Source organism: Ailuropoda melanoleuca, chromosome 3, assembly GCF_002007445.2.
Source record: "Ailuropoda melanoleuca isolate Jingjing chromosome 3, ASM200744v2, whole genome shotgun sequence".
NCBI lineage: Eukaryota > Metazoa > Chordata > Mammalia > Carnivora > Ursidae > Ailuropoda > Ailuropoda melanoleuca.
This window is the reverse complement of record NC_048220.1, coordinates 131823124-131840665: the sequence shown is the minus strand read 5'-3', so window position 1 is coordinate 131840665 and position 17542 is coordinate 131823124. Positions and strand designations below refer to the sequence as shown.

The window sequence follows — 17542 nt, the reverse complement described above, 5'->3', positions numbered from 1 at the left end:
AAATATCCATGTGCTTTTGAAAGATGACTTAAATTCAAATACAATTTCTGTAACTATTAATAAAAATAAATCAGATGTCACGAAAAGGTGCGCTCTTTTTGCTTCATGTGCCTTAGCAGTAGATTAAAACATGTAAATATCAATGCACCAATAAACAACTTTGTGAATTCCAATATACCTTCATGGTAATAAAGACAAAATTACTCAATTGTGTGTTCAATTAAATATTTCCATTCTATACAAAAGAATGTAAACAGTAATACACTGGTGAAGAACATTCAGTCCAGCATGGATGGACTAATGTTTAGGGAGAGATGACATGACTGGTAAAGTTCATTTTTTTTACGGTCATTATTTTAAACCATTTAGTATAAGTAATAGTATTCTATAGCATATTTCATTCTACTTTCCATGTTTTTTTTCAAAACCAACCAACCCCTCTCTCTTCTTACCCCATAATTTCTTAGAATAGGAAAAAAAGTAACAAAAACTTACTTTTCCAACATACTGAGGATCTGGTCCCATATGTTCTTCTAAAACGAAGAACTGATTCCAAACCCATCCCCTTTTGGGACGATGGTGGACTTCGGTTTCACCTTCAATATGTTTGGTCTGGTTTCTGGTCACCTTGATGGAGCTGTGGTGAGCAGTTCCATAACACCTCTGCACAAAACAGAGACACACTAGGACTGGACAGATGGAAGATGTGCTCGTAATTTTCATTGTAAGATAGCTTTCCAGTTCACAGTCTCCTTTCTTTTCCTTGTCAGTTATAAATGCTTAGTGTGCATTCAAGAGAGACACCAGGGCATCTTTTGAAAGGACAGTCCAAAGTAAATTGTTTAGCGTGTCCATGATTTAACTGCCCATCAGGGAAAGGTCAGACTACATTTACATCCTGAAACACTTGGAGAATCAAAGCTGTAGTTGTCTGATTCCAAATCTTCACAGTAAATGAACACGGACAACCATTTTCTACCTAATGGAAAGAGAAAAAATGATATATATTACAAAACATGGTAAATTTAAGTATTTGCTCTGAACGCAAATTATACTGTTTTGTAGTATGATGCTGATAAGTAAAGAATATATACAAATTCTCTTGGAAATGCATGTAAACATGCATATACATAGTCATGCATAAGCCTGCACATTGCATACATTTTTATAAGGATCTCCTTATCTGTACTGTTCTCATTATTTAAAAACAAATTTATAATATATACATATATTTGTATTCTAAAAGAATTTATATATTTGAATATTTGTGCATATATATGTGTATATGCATATTTGTATATTTATACATGAGTATGTATATAAAATCCTTTGAAACAACAGAATGCAGCCCTAGGGAGTGTGGAAATGCTCAGAAACTTAACCATGAGTATTTTCACATGTATAATATGATCTCTTACAATATGTGATCTATTAGGCACTCTATAGTAGGTGTAAATTTTCTTTGCTTTTGGGTTTGTTTTTTGTTAAATGTGATACAAATTTACAACACATTCTATACTTGGATTACATGCTACATGTGACTCACTGTACTTCAACAAAACACTCAAAATACTTTAGGATTGAAAAACTGTCATAGATCAATCAAGTAGGTACTTGAATTTCTTAGTAAGTACAATAGAGGAAAATAATGCACAGCAGAAAAAAAGATGGCTGAAAAAAAAAAGTATGCAATTTAAAATAACTCCATACATGGGGATCAGACTGACACAGCTGAATATGAGTGAGAGAGCATCAACTGGCTGAATTATAGCTTGATTGGATTTTGAAAATCCTGCAGATAATCCTCTAGGGTGTGGTCTTCACATATCGGTAAAACAGATTTCAAGCTAGGGGATAACATTACACATAATTCTAGCAGCTATGTAAAGAAAGGTAAAAGGAACAAAAGAATGGTGGCAAAAAGAGCAGGAGGAGATGCTTTGATTTTTAAATAAGAAATATTGAAGACTTGGACTTAGATTTTAGTACAATTGGACAATATAGCAAAACTTAAGAAACATTTCTGGAAGGGAAGAGACAGGAGAAGAGAAAAAAAGTTGACCCTGAAATTATTAGCTTATAAAAAACATGAAACTGTGTAGCAAATTTTGCTGTATTTCTATATGTGTGATTTATTCACTTTTTTAAAGATTTTATTTATCTATTTGACAGAGAGAAAGAGAGAGCACAAAACGGGGGAGTGGCAGGCAGAGAGGGAGGGAGAAGCAGGCTCTCCACTGAGCAGGGAGCCTGATGAGGGGCTTGATCCCAGATCCTAGGATCATGACCTGCGCAGAAGGTAGACGCCTAACCAACTGAGCCACCCAGGCACCCCTACGAGTGTGTTTTAATATGTGTTTAGAAAAAAAAAATTGGATTCAAGATTATGGCTGCTCTAGCTAGTGAAAATATTAGATGAATCACCTTCTCATTTGATAAAATTCACCCCTGTACACCAACGCAAACTGAAATGTAGATCTGAATGAATTACAAGGCGGATGACATGACTATATAAAGATTTAACAAACTGAATATAAATAAGTAGCCTTAGGATAATTCTTTCACACAATTGAGAAAAATATTTATAACAAGTAGGGAATGAAAAAAATCTCACATGAGAATTAGATTATGGTGCTTTTCTCTATCAGTACGTCTCCCCATAAATTACGGTTAATAGTTATGCCTTCTTACCATTTGTTCAAGAATTGTACTGGATTAGAACTAAGATTTAATTTTAATTATCTGGTAAATATAACTTGAAGTTTGCAATATTTTATGGAAGCAAAGATAAATATTTCACTGATTAAAATTAAAAATGACTCAAAACCTCTATTTTTTATTTTTTTAAATTTGTTTTTACTTTTTTTTGATGGGCCAAAAACCTTAAGAGACATCTCATCATAGAAGATTGACATGACTATATAAAGATTTAACAAACTGAATATAAATAAGTAGCCTTAGGATAATTCTTTCACACAATTGAGAAAAATATTTATAACAAGTAGGGAATGAAAAAAATCTCACATGAGAATTAGATTATGGTGCTTTTCTCTATCAGTACGTCTCCCCATAAATTACGGTTAATAGTTATGCTTTCTTACCATTTGTTCAAGAATTGTACTGGATTAGAACTAAGATTTAATTTTAATTATCTGGTAAATATAACTTGAAGTTTGCAATATTTTATGGAAGCAAAGATAAATATTTCACTGATTAAAATTAAAAATGACTCAAAACCTCTATTTTTTATTTTTTTAAATTTGTTTTTACTTTTTTTTGATGGGCCAAAAACCTTAAGAGACATCTCATCATAGAAGATACACAGATAACAAATAAAGTAAGAAAAGATAGTCTATATCATATGCCATCAGGCAAATGCAAATTCAAACAATGATAAGATACCACTACATACCTATTAGAATGGTAAAAATCTGGAACGCTGACAATACCAATATTTATGAGGATGAAGAGCAGCAGGAATTCTCATTCATGAGTGGTGGGAATGCAAAATAGCAATACTTTGGAAGTCAATTTGGTGAACACACTCTTACCACACAACCAACAATTGTACTTCTTGCTATTTACCCAAAAGAGTTGAAAACTTATGTCTACACAAAAACCTGCCTGCAAATACTTATAGCAACTTTGTTCCTAATTGCCAAAACTTGGAAGCGACCAAGATGTCCTTCAGTAGGTGAATTCATAAATAAACTGTGGTCCAACCAGACAATGGAATATTCTTCAGCATTACAAGGAAATGAGCTATCAAATCATGAAAAGACATGGAGGTAACTTAAATGCATATGACTAAATGAAAGAAGTCAATCTAACATATTTTTTAAAAATACCACTGTTGCTGTAACATGATGAGAGCCCTGGAAAGAAAGTCAGAATAAACCAGGTTTTCTCTCCTTTTTATTCCCCCTAACAATGTACTTAGTGTACAAACATATGAATCTAATTTCTTTGAGTCTCAATTTCCTCTTTTACCAAAATTTGTGGCTTGAATACTTGATTTTAATATTCTTTCCAGTCTAATTCATTATTTGGATAATTTTATATATATTTTTTATGTACCAACAGATAATTTTCAAGTCACAGATTTCAAAAAAGAAACTTTACTCGTTCTTCTTAGAAGTCAAGTTGATGAATATATAGAAGGTGCTATCTTAATACTTTCGCACCATTTGGTGTGATTTTTAAATGAAATTAACATCTTTGCCCTTTATACGGAGTTGTTTAACAAAGCATAATTCATGAGTGAAGGTGAAGAAAGTGGTTTTTGTAATGCATTACAGATATGCAGAATGAGTGTATTCTTTATAATATTGATCTTGTCTGGCATTTCAAAAATATATAAATGCATTTTAATCTACAAATGTGTCTTTAGAATCTCTACTATGGTAATTATAAAGTGATAAGACTCTGGGGAATGAAAGAACAAATGTAAATATTACTACTGTACTTTTATAAGTAATTTCATTTACTTTGAGAAGACAGAACTCCAAATATAAAAAGCTGCTCTATTTCAAAAGATCCATCCCTGCATAGGTTAGAAAAAATTAAAACACAAATTATAATAAAAATATTGAGACTGACACAGTAGAAATATGTTGCAGAAATCTGCCATTTTCTGATTAAGTAGCACTCAAACACCTTTCTGACTTTCGTGGAACAATCCAATATAGTAACTCTGATAAACAGAGCCCTTTCACCTCTGAACACTTAAGGATCTGACACTTTCCTCTTACAACCTTTTAGTTAGAATTTATACCAATGACATATGCATGTTAATTATATGTTCCAGCACCCGGAAACAAATGATGGATGAATGGAGAGACAAATTGAGAAATTTTTCACAGTGGTGGTCAGGTCCTCAAGGTCCAGGATGTAGTGGATGTGAATCCAGCAGCCTTGTGGGGAGTCCAGTGGCAGATGCATGAATTAAGAAGCATTCTAGCTACACAGTTTCAGTGGTGAGTACATGACATTGTTTCTTACTACCTAACTTTTGTTTCCCACTTCCCAAACCTGATTCTTTAGCCTCATCAATTTTGATGGCTGCATAATATTTTTCTAATAAATTTATTTGCTGCTTTCCATAGTCAAAGTTGACATCTGTTATTTGAAAGCAAGAATTGTCTCTGATGAAAAGCATTACTGTCATTCCAAAAAAGAAGTAATTTCCAAATAATACATTGCATGCAATAATATATAATGTAGACCTCTCCTCTCTGCTCTCTTAAGTGAAACAACATTGCTTCCAGATACTGGGCCCTTGCTTTTGTAACTGCTCCCTCTTCCACAGTAGAGTTAGTAACAGTGTACTATGAGTCAAGAGACATGGCCTCAAATGTTCATCTTGTAGAATGCTATCACATTTTTGTAAGCATTTTTTTTCTCTGAGCTTCACATTTTTAATTTATGAGTAAAGATTCCCATTGAATTACCTTTGAGCATGTAGAGCAATCTGATTATTTGAATTTATGATTTAATAACTATCATTTATAAATTATTTTCCTTACTTACACTAAGTTACTCACATGACCCAAGATTAAATAGGCATTTATAGATCTTCAATGCAGGCATTCCTTCAGAGAACTCCAAGGAAACAATATTCTTAGCGAAATGGATTCTCACATTTATCCCAAATGTTACTGCTTGTAACATGCGCCTTTCACTGGGTTTTTATTACCAATTGGTTCTTAACTTATAAACTTGGAAGTCTAAAGAGGTCTAGAGAATGCCGTTTGTTTCATTTTTTAAAAAGAAAGTTTTCTTTGTCCTTTTTCTTATTTTGAAAATGTCTTTCTAAAAAAAAATACTCTGTCGACTTTATTTCATGAATTTACCATTCCAGTCTCCATATGTGACGGGTGACATGTGATATTTCACATATTCAAAAAACCTAGAATTAAAATTGCCACCAAGTTCTAAACTAGCATTATATGTTACTTGGTAGGATTTATCTGACTTTGCATAGAGCAAGCCTAGCTTAAACAGAAAATGTCAAAGAAGATAAAGTATAATGGAAAGTCCATATTTTTTGGAATTACTTTCAATGTGAGATATATAAAGACGTCTTGTGTGGAGAAGTAAGTAAAAGTCAAAGGCAACATGATGCTCAATTCATATAAGCGGGGTTTCCCAACTGTCAAAGTTGTATATTCATCAGATGAGAAAGCTGTTCTTTGTGTCATCTTGAAAATAATGCAATTTAACTTTTCCATGATGAATTATTTAAAGCCGTCATACTGTCAGGCAGATTTAAATATAAGGAAATTCATTTTATGTTTGAATTCTGCAGTACTTATAAAGACGAAAGCTACAAATACTGAAAAAGAGTCATTTTTTAAGTTTAATAAATAATTGTTTAATACTTATCTATTTTTATATCTACGTGTGTGTGTTTGTATTACCCTCAGGATGTTCTAAAATCTTGAAACTATCTGTGGGGTTGGGGATTGCAAGCATAACTCCGCATTGCCGGCAAGATGTATTCTCAGGTATGTGTCTGATGGTGGAGCTACGGTTTCCATCATTTTTGGATTCAATGATCAAGAATACTGGTATCATTCCCTTGTTCTATGTCTAGTTCTTGTTCAATTTCTAATGATATTGACTGCTGAGTTTTGTTTCACCTTCTTGTCCTTCACTATTTTTACTATTTTCTCTATGGAGAAAATAGTTGTTGTTTTCTCTTTCAAATGGTAATTTATCTGTTTAGCAATTTTACTCTTCGCAATCTGTGTCAACTGGAACTCTTGCTTACGGGGAAAGTGCCAATACTTATAAACCACATAGATCGTGGAGGGCTTCGCCTAGGTTTGTTTCAAGTTTTGTCATTAGGTTGATCCCCAAATCAATATTTTTAAACTCAATCTGACCATTTCAGAACATTCTCATAGCTCCAAAGTTTGATATGATAAATTGTATTTGCTTAAAGGATATATATATATATATATATATATATATATATATATATCTGAAAGTATGGCTCATATATATTTATGTGTATATATATATACATACATCTATCTATATATCTATACATACATATATCTCAAAGTATGGCTCTCTTTAAAATATAATATATAAATAACAAATCAGAAAGCATTAACTTTTGCAGATAATGCTTTTCTGTTAGAAATATTAATATCGTGGGGCACCTGGGTGGCTCAGTTACTTAAGCATCTAACTTTGGCTCGGGTCATGATCCCCAGGGTCCTGGGGTCCAGCCCTGTGTCATGCTCCCTGCTCAGTGGGGAGTCTGCTTCTCCCTCTGCCCTTGCCCCTGCTTGTGCTCTCTCTAGCTCTCTAAGTCTTTAAAAAATATTAATAGTGTAAGTGTTATAGATATTAAGTTTCATGTAGGCAATTATGAAAACACTGTGTGTGTACATATAGGCATTACTCCCTCACATGGCTCATTCCTCTTTCTTAGCCTTAAGAGCCTTAACTCTCCAAATTTCATTTAGTAATACCTATCATCTGAGGCCTAGACTAACGAATATCTCTCCACAAAGACCTCTCTGTTTTGGAGAACAATTTTCTTTGGGTCTCTTGTGTTTTTACACATCTTCTGAATGACTGTCATTGATAGCTTTGTTGACATGCTATTTTTCTGTGGACACATGTATAGCAAACAGCCTTGGAAGAAAGTTAGAACCTCCCTTTGGGGCAGAAAGCATATATGTTTTCTGACTGGATTATAATATCTTCCTTTAGGACACAGATTGAAGAGGTCTCCTAGCAGACCCAACATAACACTGAGGATTCCAAAGCTTAGGGTTCCTTAGCCAGGACCCATATTGTGGGTATGGTATACACCTGGGCTGCTTCAAGTTACCCCATGAGATGTAAGGAGCAAGAACTCAGGCCACCTGCTGTGATATGGGTAATAAGGTCTTTTTTCTTTGTTTCTGAGTCGCATATGTTCTGTCAGCATCTCCAAAACTATAGCGGCCTAACTAGTTAGCTTAATAGTAGGGTAAAATCCCACACCCTTCACTTGCAAGTCTGGATACCATAGTTCAATGGAACTGTTTGATCCTCTACCATAGCATTATCTAATCCTATTTTACTATTGAAGACCAGCATTCTAATTATTTATATAGGTGTTATTTAATTTTCCCTTTGTGTCAGGTTTTTTCGGTTTTGATCTTTTGTTTGTTCGTTTGTTTCTTTTTAGTTCTCATACTATACTGGGTTTTTCCATCTCCTGTGAAGTACTTCTCATAATGTGACCAATATGTAAAGGTTTGTTGAATGAAAGATAAATGAGAAATAGACAAATTAATTCAGAGTATGGGCTGCAAGAGTAGAGTTAAGATACCAAATTCCAAGTTAGAATATTTAATCTAAAAAAATGTTTTATAGAACTTTTTTAAAGCATGCTTTGATTTGGTTACTTTGCTTTTCACTTCAAAGACTGTCACAATCAAAGACACAAACTTTGGATAAGAAAATTATATTTCATCTATAAAATCCTGCTTTTTCACTAAGTTCCTTTTTACACAGAGGCAGTTAAGGAAGCTATTCAAATATTGAGCCAAATATGCATTAGTAAACTTTGCAAAGTCATATACTATCTGCCATTATAAACTATATCTTATTATTTATAGATCAAAATAGATATATGGACATTGCTACTATGTTGACTAAGAATAAATAAATAAAAGGAAATAAAACAGAGACTATCATTCATTTGTCACTATTTTTTCTGTCTCAAGACAAATTCCATTATTGTTAGATTAATGCAAACATATTTACATGGAGTTTTATTTTAATATTTTATGTATTCCTGAATTTATACACATAGTAGGAAGGACAATGCCCTGAAGATACATGAGAATATAAGATGATAATCACAATATTGATCTATTTGGCTGCAGTAGCTAATATAAAATTACTTCCAATTTTCATGCAGCTGATTCTAGCCTTCCTAAAGTCTAGCTAACACTACTCAAAAAATTAGAAAACAAAAATAGGAGAAAACAGGAGTACCAAATTCAAGGTTTCTGTACTTATCTGCATATGTCCGAGTAACAAATAGATATTTTGAATTTCTCATGTCTTCTAAAAGTATTTCTACATATCACAATATTTTTGTTTATATTCTTGTTATACACACACACACACACACTACACAACATATATCATCTAAGATGATAGAGTTTCATGAAATAAATTTCTAAAATGGTTATTCAGTTTGATTTCAAATATCAAAGACTACTGGTACAGACCCCTGGTGGTCTAACTCATTATCTGGTTTCCATCACTGAGCACCCCATACATCTTGCCAGACATGATGTCCCTGCACCTCACTAACCCAGAATAAACACTATTTTTCCTCGCCTCTCCTGTGGCTGGATATGGCCTCATCACTAAGTTCTAGCCAATGGCATAGAAGCAGAGTATTATTTTTCAAGTTCCCAGGAAATTTCCCTAGAAGACTATTGACATGTGTTTTATCTATTCTTTCCCACTCGTCTTGCCACTTGAATACTCATTGTGTTGGCTAAAAATTCTTTTGGGACCATGAGAATGAGTGTCATAGCCTGGAGATAGAGAAACCAAGCAAATTTTACCCAGAGAACCCTGTAGAGTGCAGCTTCCATATAAGCTCTGAGCTGCCTTCCCCTGAGCTCAGTTAATAGAGAAAATATTTCAGTCTTTTTAAACATACACCTCTTTTATGTTTGTTACTTAGAGCTGAATTTAACCCTAATTTAACAACCATTGAACTGAAATTGTATATTCTCCACCCTTTGGATTTCAGAGGCGGAGGGTATATGGGAAATAAAGTACAGAGGAAAGAAAAAAGGGAAAGGAGAATGTGTGTGTGTGTGTGGGGGGTGATGGCAAGATGATGGATGACACTCTATTCCTAACTTCTAGAGGACTTATTTGATGACAGTTTTTTTCTGCAACTTTTATCACAAATATTAAAATCCTGTTTTTATCTTTTTCCTCTAAAGAAACTGCATCTTATGCTGTATCTGTGTCATTCATAGCACACAGGACTATGCAAATAGAAGGTGTGATCCTTGTGGAAAGTCCCCTTCAACACCTCTGCCTTTGAAGTCTGTCCTCTCGTTGTATATAATTTCAACTCCTTGCTTGAAATTGCCCCCATGTCTCTGCATCACCTCCAGGAGAGAATCAAAACACTTTCAGATGAAATTCATGACTTTTCAATATTTGGCACCTTCCCACTTTCTGTCATCCTTACTGTCTGCCCAGAAAACACCTACTCATATTCTCCGCACTGTCTCCTGACTATGCTGTGCTCTTGCTAGTCTTTGTGCCTTTGTGCAAGCTGTTTCTTTTAAATGAAAAGCCCATTTCTCAGTTTTAACGATCAGTGAGTCACCAGTCTCCCAAATGAGTCTCCAGGGCTCATCCACTCTGTGGTCCCCTGTTCTCTCTGTTGTCATGAAGGAGTTCAGAACATGCCACCCCAAAATATGCCACTCTAGCATGTAGATTATTTTAAGTTAAAGTTACTTGAAAAGCAACAGATGCAAAAGGTCACTCAGATCTTCCTAAAGGCAGGAGATAATATCCCCATGTGAAAGAAGTCCTCTCTACAGCAGAAGGAAGCAAACATTCTATCACTGAGGATGGGAAGTTGAGGCCAAGACAAAGCTGTGAAGAAAAGAAAAAATCCTTGCTAAACTAACTCTTATATTCCCAGTCATGTCCTTCTACCCAATTAACTAACTAGCCCAAGCCCCTTTGCGTTGGGACATCTTTCACAGTTTACTCCTCTTCGTCCAACTCATTATAGAAGAGTCTGGCTCTAGCTGCGTTTTATCAGTTTTTATTTACTTAGGTAGGCTCCTATGTCATGTAATACTAGCATGAAATAAATTTATATGCTTTTCTCTTACTAATGTTTTATTACAGGAGCACCAGACAAGAACATAAAAGATAATTTTTTTCCACCCTATCACATTAATCACATGACTTCGGCATTTACTTTTCTCCCAAACTCGACTGTAACCTCCAGCCAGAATTTAACTTTAATCTTTATGTCCTTATTGAGGAGCATAGTCTGGTGCTCACAGTCAAGACTCAGCTAAATGAACAAATAAAACCAGGTTTGACTTCTCTTGGTTTTGAGTGACCCAACGAGTAGTCAGGTAACCTTAGCCAAATGTTCTTATAAGTAAAATAAGTGTAATAACCTCATGAGTATTGGTATGAATTAACCAGAGTTATGGTCACAGTCAAGAGTACCTGAATGACTCAAAGTCCAGCGACACTGCTGAGAAAATAAAAATTAAAGTACGTCTCTTAAATTAAGAGTGACATGCTCTTTATATGAAATATGTTACATGCATCATTGCAAATTCTATTGGGTTATTTCTCATGAACTGGATACAAAAATATTTTAATTATAATTTGAATTTTATATTTCTTGGAATAAATTAAAGCTAAACATTATTAAAATACAGAATTATTACATAATGTCTTGATAATGAATACTTAATACTTGTCTGTCTTTTTGAGCTATGGTTTTCTATCTGTATGATATACATTATATATAATTTAGAAAAAAATATTCCCCATATAAATTTTGAAAATGTTTCTAAAACATACATTTTAGAAAGTAACTACAATAAATGTCCCAAATTGAATTATACCCAAAAAGATACTCAGTGGTGGGTATAATAAACCTGAAAAAGTTGAAAGAATTTAGCTTTTCTGTAGTATGTATTCTTTTTTTTTTTTTTTTTAATTTTAGAGAGAGAAAGAGAGAGAGGGAGCAAGCAAGCTGGGGGAGAAGAAGAGAGGGAGAGAAAGAAAGAGAAGCAGGCTCCCCGCTGAGCACAGAATCTTATATAAGGTTCCATCTCATGACCCTGAGATCATGACCTGAGATGAAACCAAGAGCTGGACACTCACCTGACTGAGTCACCCAGGTGCCCTATAGTATGTATTCTGTAATCATTTCTACAGTAAAGTGGCTCACCTTTCCTAAGGTAAGTAGGAATACAATTCTTCCTCTTTTGGGGTATTTCAGTTTCCATAATTTATATGGAATCTTCTTGGCTTAATTAAAATATAATATGGGGGCGCCTGGGTGGCGCAGCGGTTGGGCATCTGCCTTCGGCTCGGGGAGTGATCCTGGCATTGTGGGATCGAGCCCCACATCAGGCTCCTCCGCTATGAGCCTGTTTCTTCCTCTCCCACTCCCCCTGCTTGTGTTCCCTCTCTTGCTGGCTGTCTCTATCTCTGTCGAATAAATAAATAAAATCTTTAAAAATATATACATAATATGGAGCATCATGGTTTTTTATTTGTAAACAAATTAAGTCTTAAAAAAAATTTTTAAAGATTTTATATATTTATTTGACAGAAAGAGCACATATAGGGGGGAGTGGCAGGCAGCGGGAGAAGGAGAAGCAGGCTCCCTGCTGAGCAAGGAGCCTGATGTGGGGCTGGATCCCAGGACCCTGGGATCATGACCTGAGTCTAAGGTAGACACCGCTTAACCAACTGAGCTACCCAGGCACCCCGAGTATTAAAATTTTTTATGCCATATACATACTGAAGTTTTATGTAAAATATGGAGTCAAACCAACAGTTAACAGTTTTCCTTAGAAAATAAAAATCTATAAGGAGCCATTACATTATTTAATGCTAAGTATTACACTTGTGAATTTTAATTAATGATAAAATTAGATAAATATTCTAAACAGAAAAAGGTATGTGTAGTGTTTTTATAAATTTATATTTAAAAAACTATGTTCAGGGGGTGCCTGGGTGGCACAGCAGTTAAGCATCTGCCTTCGGCTCAGGGCGTGATCCCGGCGTTACGGGATCGAGCCCCACATCAGGCTCCTCTGCTATGAGCCTGCTTCTTCCTCTCCCACTCCCCCTGCTTGTGTTCTCTCTCTCGCTGGCTGTCTCTATCTCTGTTGAATAAATAAATAAAATCTTTAAAAAAATTAAATTAAAAAAATTAAAAAAATAAAAAACTATGTTCAAACGGTCAGATGTTTGATAGAACTTCATGTTTCTATTCAGGTTCAGATTCACCCTTTATCATTACAATCATGCTCTTACCAATATGGCCAACTCTTATAATGTGAGCTTGTTATATCAACACGGCAGTACTTTAACCCTAAAGAATACCCCATCATATGCAATCTGCATGATGAAAAAACATACGTGCCCCGGAGTCACTAGAGCTGCACAATCCCCAATCTGGAATGGTTCTCAATGTTTGTTTTATCCTATTGCATCACATAAACCGTACCATTTTTCTAATTATAGAAAACTTGTCAATATTCATAAACTACACTTAAGCAATGTGACTAAGAACACATTTCATCATAGACCATATCCTCATAAAACTCTGTAGTCCATATATATGCTCACTGATGATGGTAGTATGAACACACAGTGTTTCTTCACACGGCATTGCATGCCCTACATCTTCTGAAATGCCTTTCACAGTTTTGGCCCTTGAAAACTGTAAACCTGTCCTTCAAACACAAGCACCATTCCCTCTGTGTGTCCCCCAGTTGCCATCCCCACCACTACTCATGGGTCAGGTACTACTCTGCACCCACAGCATACTGTGAACAGCCACTTATTTTATACTATAAAGTTTTATCACATTTTTTGTTTTCTCAAACTAGACTGCGAACTTCTTAAAAACAGAATGGATAGCCATTGTTATTTCTCAAATACTTGGAGTAGCAGAATGGGCCTAAAAAGAAAAATATCCTTTGAATTGATTTCTGAATCATCTAATAACAAACATGAACTTAATCTAATAAATAGTCCAAAATAATAGCCTACGTGGTATAAAATACAATATAGATTTTCAATGAAAATTGAATTTTGATATGGTTTAATGATTTATGATATTCAATGATGCCAACAGAAATCAAACTATTGCAAATCTAACACTGTAGGCAAATTTGCTCTCTCTGTGTTATGTATTCAATAAAATTTGTCAAATTCTATTACATGCAAATTACTGTGTTGTGATCTTGCAGGATACCAAAATAAAAAACAGAAATGAAAGAAACCTATGTTTAATCAGAGACCAAGAGAAATAAAACATATATAAACAAGATTCAATATTGTTATAAAAATATCCTGTATTATAATGTGTAAGTGGATTCTCATATTTTTTTATTATTTGATTTTCACAGGAATACTGTGAAATAACTGGAAAGAGATAAGATGATAAGAAATATATGAATAACATGCAAAAAGAGTCCAGGTGAGAAATAACATTCTCTATATTTGAAAGAGAAAAGTTTTAGAAGAAAATTCCATTTCATGTGGTTTTCATGGGTTTCACTTAAAGATTTTGATTTCAAATATTGTTAAATTCATTTAGTCTTTTTTTTTTTTGGCATCCATTAAAGATTTATTGAATCTTATTATGGACCACTGTCCCAATGCTGAGGATTACTGATTAAACAATGAATGTTCTTATCAAATTATGTTAGAGTTGACTGAGAAAGTAAACTAATATATATATATATATATATGTGTACTTTTTGTTTAGGTAAAAATATGTACTATGTCAGGAAAACAAAATGAAAAACAACAGAGTTGAGTGAGTGAATTTAGGGAACTTTGAAATGTGTAGTCAGAAGGAAGGCCCCTCCTGCGGGCCTGATACTTGAGTAGAGACCTGAATCATAAAACGTCAAGCACAAAGATGTGAGGGAAAATCATTACAGAGGGAAAACAATGGTCCTTAGTCAAAATGATCTTTCCATGAGCAAGAAAGTGAAACCCAGCTGTGCTCAATGGTAGTAGGACTGAGGCTAGTGTGGGCTTAGCTATGGCATCAGAGACAGCAGGAAGTAAGAACACCAAAGGCTTTTGAGAATATTGGATTTGTTTTATTTTTAGCTTTATGAGGCAGTGCTGCTTTATGTTTAAGAACATGTGGTTTTATCATTATAAAAAATACATACATGAGATTTCCCCTTTAACAAATTTTAACTGTACAGTACAGTATTGTTCACCATAAGTACAATATTGGGGATAGCAGATTTTTCTAGAATCCAGTCATGTAAGTCATCTTGCATGACAGGAAGTTTATACCCACTGAAGAGCAATTCCCCATTTCTGTCTCCCCATTGTACTTTCTCTTTTAGTGCCTTTGACTACTTTAAATACCTTGTATAAATGGAATCATGCAGTGTTTGTCCTGCTGTGAAAGGTTTATTTCACTTAGCATAATGTCCTTAAGATTCATCCATGTTGCAGCATAGAAAAGGATTTCCTTCTTTCTTATGGATGGATGGATGATAGTCCAGTGTATGTGTGTTCCCTATATCTTCTTTACCCATTCATCTATCAATGGACATTTAAGTTGTTTCTACCTCTTGGCTGTTGTGCATAATGCTGTTTTCAACATGAAGTGCAGATATCTCTTCAAGGTCCTGTTTCCATTTCCTTTGGATATATACCCAGATGTGAGATTGCTGGATTACATGGTAGTTCTATTTTTAATTTTTTGGACTCTCCATACTGTTCTCCATAGTGGCTGTACCCTTTTTACATTCCCAATGGTATATGAAGGATTTCTTTTTCCATATCCTTGCCAACACTTTTTATTTCTTGTCTTTTTAATATTAGCCATTCCGACAGGTATCAGGTAATATCCTATTGTGGTTTTGATTTGCATGTCCCTGATGAGTGCAGTTGGCCACATTTTCATGGACTTGTTGGCCATCTGTATACCTTTTTTTGGAGATATGTCTATATGGATCCTCTGCTCATTTTTCAATCTCTTTGTTTGTTTTGCTAGAGTTATACAAATTCCTTACACATTTTGGATATTAATCCCTTACCAGATACATGATTTGCAAATATTTTTTACCATACCATTTGTTGCCTCTTCATTTTGTTGAAGGTTTCCTTTGTTGTGCAGAAACATTTTAATTTGATGTAGTGCCATTTATTTTTGCTTTTACTGTCTTTACTTTTGGTGTCAAATACAAGAAATTATTGCCAAGATCATGTCAAGGAGTTTACCACCTATTTTTTGTTCTATGAGTTTTGTAGTTTGGGGTCTTACATTGAAGTATTAAATCCATTTTGAGTTAACGTTTGTGTATAGTGTAAGACAGAGGTCTAATTTTACTCTTTTGTATATGGATATCAGTTTTCCCAGCACAATTCACTGAAGGGAGGATATTTTCCCCATTGTGTACTATTGGCACTCTTGGATATCTGTTGAATTTATCTGCTGAATTTATTTCTCTTGATACTGTTCCATTGATTTATGTGTCGGTTTTTATCCAAGTAATGTGCTACTTTAGTACTGGCTTTTAATATGCTTTGAAATCAGGGGGTATGATGCTTCCAGCTTTGTTCTTTCTCAAGATTGTTTGGTTATTAGGGTCTTTTTTGGTTCTGTGTGAATTTTAGGTTTTTTTTTTTTTCTATTAATGTAAAATGTCATTGGGATTTTGATAAGGGTTGCTTACACTAAATCTGTAGTTCACTTTGGGTTGTATAGGCATGTTAACAATATTCGGTCTTCGAATACATGAACATGGCAGCTCTTTCCCCTTTGTGTCTTTCACTTCTTTCAGCAATATTTTGTAGTTTTCAGTGTACTAGTCTTATGTCCTTGATTAAACTTATTCCTGTGTTATTATTTTTGATGCTATTATAACTGGAATTGTTTGTTTTCTTTTTTTTTTTAAGATTTTATTTATTTATTCGACAGAGATAGAGACAGCCAGCGAGAGAGGGAACACAAGCAGGGGGAGTGGGAGAGGAAGAAGCAGGCTCATAGCAGAGGAGCCTGACGTGGGGCTCGATCCCATAACGCCAGGATCACTCCCTGAGCCGAAGGCAGACGCTTAACTGCTGTGCCACCCAGGCGCCCCTGGAATTGTTTGTTTTCTTAATTTCCTTTCTGGATTGTTAGTGAATGGCAATTCAACTAATTTTTGGATGTTTATTTTATATCTTGCAACTTTGTTGAATTTGTTTACTAGTTCTAAGAGTTTGTGTATATGGGGTGGAATCTTGAGGTTTCTCTGTATGAGATCATGTAATCTGTGATTAGATATAACTTTATTTTTCCTTTATAATTTGGGTGCCTTTTATTTCTTTTGGTTGCCCAGTTGCTCTGAGTAGGACTTCTAATAGTGTGTTGAATAGAAGTGGTAAGAGTGGGCATCATTGCTGGGTCCTGACAGCATTCTGAGATGGAAGAGTCAGAGGCCTGTCATTTGGGCATTGCCCTAAAAATGATCAGAATGTTGGACATATTGTCTAGTCTTTTCTTTCCTTCCCCAGGAAGAGGCTGAGAGCTTAGAGTGTTCTCCCAATTGTACAGTACTCTGTTCTAGGAGGAGGGATTATGGTGAGAAGGCAACACAAATCTTCCTACTACTTTTCATGTGTTGGTTTCATATTTGCCTGAGGTGCAGAAGCATCATAACTGGTTTCTGGATTTCTCATAACAGTAATTTGAATGAGTGTTTCCATGTGAAGAAGTAGGGTCTGGAACTTCCTATTCTGCCATCTTGGTGACATC

The 17542-nt window shown here is 34.6% G+C and overlaps 1 protein-coding gene across 4 annotated transcripts in view; it reads right to left on the bottom strand.

Moving 5' to 3' along the window:
* CDH18 (cadherin 18) overlaps window positions 1-17542 on the bottom strand; it is a 478586-nt gene that overhangs the window by 316760 nt on the left and 144284 nt on the right. For 3 of the 4 annotated variants that reach the window (XM_034657069.1, XM_034657070.1, XM_034657071.1), the window contains exon 1: window positions 496-723. In XM_034657069.1, coding sequence (XP_034512960.1) covers window positions 496-723 — 228 coding nt within the window. Of the gene's footprint in view, window positions 1-495; window positions 980-17542 lie in introns of those variants that run through there. The other variant, XM_019802760.2, reaches the window with a different exon arrangement.